Source organism: Neltuma alba, unplaced genomic scaffold (genome assembly GCF_004799145.2).
Source record: "Neltuma alba isolate B1F8T4 unplaced genomic scaffold, ASM479914v2 tig00002890_pilon, whole genome shotgun sequence".
Classification (NCBI taxonomy): Eukaryota; Viridiplantae; Streptophyta; class Magnoliopsida; order Fabales; family Fabaceae; genus Neltuma; species Neltuma alba.
Window position 1 is genome coordinate 57,604 of NW_021633060.1, and position 6,986 is coordinate 64,589.

A 6,986-nucleotide genomic window follows, 5' to 3' on the forward strand; every position below is an offset into this window, starting at 1 on the left:
AAAGTGTTTCTGATAACAACTATCCAAACACTCTCACTTCTCAGAATCACTTTTTTACAAAATCTATTCTTCACATAATCTATTTTTTCCCGAATCTATTCTCCAGAATCACTTTTCCAAACCACGGTTTGGTTTCATCCAAACACACCCTTACACTATGAGAAAGTTGGCTTGTTATAGCCAACATATACCTACGTATAACTTTAAAAAGTTAAATGATTTTGACCCATGACTAAAATTGTCTGAAAATTACAGTGTTGAAAATCTCGTGGTACTTATAGTGCGAATAATTTTTCAAGGAGCCTTTTATTTGCTTTGACAATTAAGTAAAAGCATCCCTAAACTTTCAATTTTTTAAAATCACAACTTTTTCAATGCACGAAGGAATAATAATGGTACACAGGCATTACCATCTAACAAAGAATATACTATTAACAATATATCTGTGGAAACGTGTGAAGCTAAACTTCTACTCTGGACTGGTATCAAATGTTACATTCAAATATCAAATGATGCTCCATGTGGCAGCTTATGATCAAAGAAAGAATCAATGAATGAATGAATCAGTGGTATAACTCTCAGATCAATTGGCGTATATTCTGTCCAATCTCAATCAATCTCCCAGTATAAACTAACTCGACTGGCCTTTAAATATAGACAACCTTCTATTCCCTCCTGCATTGCTTGCCCCTCTTTTGGCCTTCTCAAGGTACTTGCCTAAACAAAAGCTTCTCTTTTAGTGGCATGAGAACCCCAAAAGCTCCATGGTCATTCACAGCAGTTGTCATCAACCAGGCTGTGAAATGAAGCATGTTTCCCACCACAACCCAAATGAGCGACCTCTTAGGCAGTGACATCATAAATCCATAATTCATAATCTACCACGAACACAGGCGTATGGGATGATCATACAGGAAAAGATACTATCTTTGTGACTCAGCAGCAAAATTTACTCTGTGGTCAAGTTTCAGGCTTGTGATGAATTCCCGAGACTTGTTACAGATACAACCAGGAAAGGGGTTGGCATAAAAATTTTCCTCCATCCTAGGTGAGTCTCCTGCCTGCCGAAGATAAGGTGCACCAAGCCGATTGGAATGCAGCCTTTTAACCTTGGAAGAAAATTCTTCCCAAGACATGGCACCCTCATCAAGCTGATCAATCAATCTAACAAAATTCACTCTGAAATAGATTTAAAGAAACAAAATTAAAACAAGAAAAGAAATCAGTGCATCACATTTACACCATGCCAGCCAAAACTTAGAAAGAAAAGGAAATGATAGATTACAGTTTGTCGGGCATGGTTTGGGTCAAAATAAGTATGTCCCCCTATCATGTCAATCTTGAAATGATAAACAATGTAAGTGCAACACTTTCCTTCATCTGAATATTAACGCGATTACTTTGATTTAATGTAATACCGGATCGAAGCACCTGGTGCTCAAATCATGCGGGGGCAATATGATTTTGGACCAAACCATTGAACACTAAACTGTATACCCAAATCATGACGATAATCTGATTTCATATCTAACCTGTCAGGATTAATTGTTTTCCTGAATCCTTCAAACATCCTATGGCCTTGCACTGCCTTGGCCATATTTCCATCGTAAGTGTAAACGAAGACATCACTCTCCAGGGCCACAATGTAGTCCAAGGCAGCAAGGCGATTCTGATATGGCTTGAAGGGTTTTAACTCTACTTCAGTTGCAAGGGTGGAGTGAGTGAACACATTAGGATACTCTGCACTTAAGTCAGACAAGCTATTGCGACCATATATAGGCCCTGCAACTATGTAGATCGTTGTGGTGGAAGGGTAACCCATGGCCTTGAGAAAGATAGCTGCCTCTCTAGGGGACATAGGGCAACCCCCTTCTAGTCTTCGTTGAACACTATCAATATCTTTTTCCTTCCAATGCTGAACTTCATACCTCATTACTCTAAGTTCCTCATCCTCCTCAGCAGTGAGGTTGTGACTGCAGCCGGTAAAAGATAGCATATCTTTCTCATATCTATTTTGAATAACAAAAAAGAAGGAAGGAAAGAAAACGTTAGTTTAATGTATTACAGGTGTAATAACTAACAAATAACAAGAAAAAAAAAAAGATTACTATAACATAATACCTCAAATGAAGGGCAATATATGGTTCATCGTAGATTTTTAGCCTATCAACCAAAGTCCTCCCAAGCTCCTCAATCTCTGGCGCGTACCTAAGGGCTTCATAGTTGGCACGGCATCTAAGCTTTTGAAGAGAGGAAGCAAGGCCATTGTTGACTATTCGGGAATCTGTGTGGGTAAAATGAATGACCTTGTGTCGCTTTAATAGTGGGAGAATCTCACCCCTGTAGTAACTAGCCTGCAAATTAAACATATACGATCAGAGACGCTACTCCACTAAGATGATTGTTTGAATCTAGTTATGCATTCAAATTATATTTCACACCTTTGACCAAGAAATAGGAGCCTTCACAACAGGTTTGATAGTTGCATGCTTGACTGGCAGATACTCAACTATCTCAACGTCAGGTTTTAAAACTTGGATAAAGTGCTTCCAGTCAAAAATATCTTTAAAGCCACTGAAAAATATTAGGCGCGTTACATTTTTGGAGAAAATGATGATACCCGAAGTTTACTTGCAAGCACCACATTATCAAATAGGCGACTGACCTCGGATCAGTCCAAAAGGAATTATGATCAAGAGATGGAAGGACAAGGGTGGCATTCAAAATCTTTGCCACTGCAACCATATCGCAAATCTGTAAAGCCGATGAAGCTTCTAAGAATTAGACGAGAAAATATCATTGAGGAAAAAAATCATCCAAAGGAATGGGAAGATTACTCCTGTTCTCATTTGATTCAATCCGCCATTGGCATGAACGACAAGAAAGCCATTTGTTTCTGTGTCTGAAGAACACAAAAGTGGAAATAGAAGTCAGCCGAATTTTCATTTAGGATTTAGCGCAATCACGCTTGAGAAAAATCAAGAGTATTTATACAAACCAGTCCTATTCTTGGATCGAGAAATGCATTTATAATAGTTGTCGCTGTTGGGCTTCATCCATATCTCTGGAGTCTATTAAAAATAACAACAACAAAAAAAAAAAGGTAAAGGAAAGAATTATGCCATGAGTCCAAATCAATCTAAAAATTGGTCAAGTGGATTAAGTGAACCCAACTTAGGGACACCCTGTAACATTTTTATATCCCTCCGTCATATTCTAGCAGGAGCAGGTAGTTAATTACCAAGAACCACATTAAAAGTCAAGAAATTAAAGAACGTCCAAATATTATCAATCAAATCAACACGCATGGGCTGGCATGTGAGAGAATGGAAGAAGTAACAGGAAGCAGCCTCAACACGTTAGTGTTTGGTCAGAGCCATCTTGCGAGAGCCTGATATTCAAGGGGCATTTTTTCCGCCATTCTTTCAGTCAACGAATTGAAAAGGCAAAACTCAATACCGATTTTGCTCAGAACTTTACAGCGAAGCATAACCAGCGTTTATGATCCAAACTCACACTCCAAAAAGCAGAAATTACCTATGAATCCAAAGTCTGACCCCACCCCTCCAAAAAAAAGTAAATCCAAAGAAAGCTAGACAGCTAATCAAACCTCGAATTAAAAACGAAAAAGAAAAAGAAGCAATTTGAAAAGTTGAGCTCCATCACAAAAATTTAGCTTTTCACTCTCCCGTCAATTGCACAGGGTCACCCCAAAGCAACAAAACAAAAAAAAAATGAAGGAAAAAAAAAAACAAGAAAGAGGTTGGTCCTCCTGTTTCCGATAGTTATTTAGCCCTTCAAAGTGACAAAATCAAGCATCTCACTTCTTTTCATCAAGTGACTCGTAAAAAAGACTATTCATGATGAGCTGATTATTTTTAAAGAATAAACTACGAAAAACCAAAGTTAAATACCTAAAAATTAGAGCCTGGATTCTGAGTTTTATCAGGACATGAAAGATCTATATGGAACTTTCTTCCTTTTCGGAGGAAAGCGATAGATTCTTAGTAACAACGCACTGATTGAAACGACAAGAAAAATTCACTTACAGACACCCTCTCAAGAACTCGCTTGGGCATGGAGGGCTCCGTTCGGGCCTCGGTGAGAACTCTCTGCGCCGATGCCCAATCCTCTTTGAACCTCTGCAAGATCAAATGACCATGCCCTATACTCCTCCCTTTAACCTCCATTAGACCACCAATTAACAACACCTTCACAATAAGAGGCATAACTACCATGAAAATAAAAATCGCCAGAATCTTACGACCCCTGTTCCTTACGGATCTCATCGACTGAACCACCGAGGCAACCCAGAGGAAAAAGCGCTCAATGCGAATGACGAAGGAATCGGAAATGAAGAAGAGTATCCGCATGCGCAGCAGGAGAAAGCGAATCACGGGGTGAAGCTGGTTGTTATGATGGTGGTGGGACCCAGACGAAGAAGCAGGAACAGAAACATTAGAGCCGTTGGTGTCGTCTTGCTCGACCTCGCCCAAATCTGAAAAGGCAGTTTGTTTCTCAGCGTCCATATTGTCTGCGACTCGTCGTCTGGTGGTGGTGGGCCCCGACATCCTTGGGCTGGTGTTGCAGGAGCCAGTGAGGCCGCCAGACGACATCGCCGGTGCCGGAAAGTTATCAATAGACAGCAATCAAATTCTAAATGAAAACTTTAGAAAAGATCGAAAATTCCGCGAAAGAAAAAGTCCCAAGAATTTTCTTCAATTTTGGCCGTGGAAGAGAGAAAATGAAGGGATTGGAGAGACGTCGTTGAAGGTTGGAGGGAGGGCTCGTCTGTGCAAATGGGTGTGTTGGTTTGAGAAGGTGAGAAGGAGAGACTCCGAAATCGAAGGCGAACAACGGAGTGTGCAATGCGCCATTCTTCGATCTCGGATTGCTCGTATTCTTATGTATGCCTTTGCGCCACCTTCTCTCATCGGAACATGATTTTCTTCGTAATGACGTATTTGTCCCTGTTTAATTTCTTAGCCTCCGGTTTAATTGCTTGATCAAAAATATTCTCGCCGATTTAAAATATAAAATAAATTTTATTTATTTATATTTATTAAGAAATTAGTTAAAATCAATTTAAAATAATAAATATATAAGACGTGTATTTTTTTAAATATACCCTTATTAATAAAAAAATAAGTAAAAGAAGCAATAAATGAATAAAAGATGAAAGAGAATACATGAAGGTAAAATTGAAAACAAAAAATTCATTAAATATTTTGACAAAAGTAAATATTATGTTATAAAAAATCAAGTTCTTCTAATAATGTTTAGCTTATATTTTGAATAAAAAGGAGCAAGTAAGCAGTGATGCGTGTGTATATATTCTCACATAGGGCTTCAAAAATAAAGTACATTATTTATGACTAATTTTTTAACAAGGTATAAATTTCACATATAAAGGAGGTTGCTTGATGGGGAAATTAACCTTTTTTTTGTTTTGTTTTCATTCATCACAAAACTTAAATTCAAAACTATAAATTTATCCCCGGGCAATGTACTGAGTGGTAATTAAGGGGTAAAAGCATGTTAAAGGACCTATTTCAAGCCTGACTCGGAATATTTAGTAAAGAAGCCAGACCAGATCTAAGACTTATTTTTAAGCCTGTTTAGATAAATATGCTGGTTATTTTCACAAAGTCTGGCCTATAACCAGATAGGTCAGCCTGTTTAGAAATATATACATATATTGATAATAAACATTTACTATTTGTGAATCATTCTTTAACATATTTAATCATATGATACTTACTCTAAAAAAAGCTTGTGTTTTAATATTTTTTTAATATTTTGAAGCTATTGTTTTCTGTTAAAAAAATGCTTGATATGGACACCCTTCCAGCCGTCTTCCTTGCACTCCAAAAAGTAACGATATTGTTAGTTAAGCCTCAAGGTATTCACTGTTACAGTTTTTGCTGTGAGCACATAATTGGACTTGCCCCTTTGAGTAATGAATAGGTTATTATCCTTGAAATTACTTGAAAGACAAGATAATTAATTAGTGCCTAATCAATCAACCCAACTCCATAAGCCAAGTTCAATGACATGGTTTATATTTTTAACCGGATTATATGGTTTTTGTTTGTCCAATTAGAATTAGGGCTTGTTTGACATGACAATTGGAACATTTAAAAGTAACTTTTCAATCGTGATTTACTAAATATGAAATAAGTTTATAAGAAAAGTTTTGTATACATAAAAAAACTTATAAATGCTTGTAACAGTTCCAATCAAGCACTTAGGACTCATTTGAAATTGCCATAGGATCAGTCAAAAACAACTGTTCAATTATGATTTACAAAATACAAAATAAGTATGTGAGGAGAGTCTTGTCTCAACTCACGTAAAAATAATTATAAGCACTTATCACATGTAGATCCAACAGACCTTTAATGTTGTTTGGAAAAGAAAACAAAAGAAAAAAAAAGTCATACAAGACCATGTGATATTTTTAAGCGCTACTTAGATAGTCGATATTTAGTTTAAGTTATCTAAATTGCTTTTGTTTGATAGAGTTTCTAGACCATTCAAATCAAAATTTAAATATCTATAACAGCGATTGTTTTTGTCTAATGTTTTTTTTTTTCCTCCGGTGATGTAACTTTGTATACCTTTTAAAAGGATATCGTCATAAACTATCAAATTGTTTTAATGAAAAACCGTGTTATTTTATGAACTAAAACTAGTTTAGTCAAATATGATTTGAGAGTAGAAAACTGAATCCCGTGAAAGACGAAACCTAAAACCACATTGCTCAAAGTAAAAGAGATGACTTTAATTAGTACGATCAGCCTATTGCTGAAACTCCCTAATTGCTTATAGCTAGAAGCAAACTAGATTCATTGAAACATGTTTACTTTATATCAGTCGAAAAGATTACATTAAAAAAAAAAAATCATACACATGCTTTGACGTATAATTTCGTTTCTCAAAAATAAAACTAAAAATTACTCAGTATATATGTAGTTTCTTTGCAT

General features: G+C 36.4%; 1 protein-coding gene across 1 annotated transcript; it reads right to left on the reverse strand.

Annotated features, from left to right (window-relative positions):
• Nucleotides 1–919: 919 nt before the first annotated feature.
• LOC114739721 (O-fucosyltransferase 19) lies at nucleotides 920–4,900 on the reverse strand. The gene is made up of 8 exons (XM_028927799.1): nucleotides 4,050–4,900; nucleotides 2,999–3,071; nucleotides 2,838–2,902; nucleotides 2,666–2,754; nucleotides 2,442–2,574; nucleotides 2,122–2,354; nucleotides 1,533–2,009; nucleotides 920–1,179 (listed from the first exon to the last, which is right to left on the reverse strand). The coding sequence occupies exons 1-8, from the start codon at nucleotides 4,614–4,616 to the stop codon at nucleotides 924–926; spliced, it is 1,893 nt and encodes a 630-aa protein (XP_028783632.1). The 5' UTR covers nucleotides 4,617–4,900; the 3' UTR covers nucleotides 920–923.
• Between the last annotated feature and the right edge of the window lie 2,086 nt (nucleotides 4,901–6,986).

Excerpts from the sequence above, each read along its gene's own strand:
- LOC114739721 (XM_028927799.1), bottom strand. The coding sequence starts at position 4,616 with ATGTCGTCTGGCGGCCTCACTGGCTCCTGCAACACCAGCCCAAGGATG. Across the intron at positions 3,072-4,049 it reads GAGTTCTTGAGAGGGTGTCT|ACTCCAGAGATATGGATGAA; the intron begins GTAAGTGAATTT and ends TATTTTTAATAG. Across the intron at positions 2,355-2,441 it reads CTCCTATTTCTTGGTCAAAG|GCTAGTTACTACAGGGGTGA; the intron begins GTGTGAAATATA and ends TTTAATTTGCAG.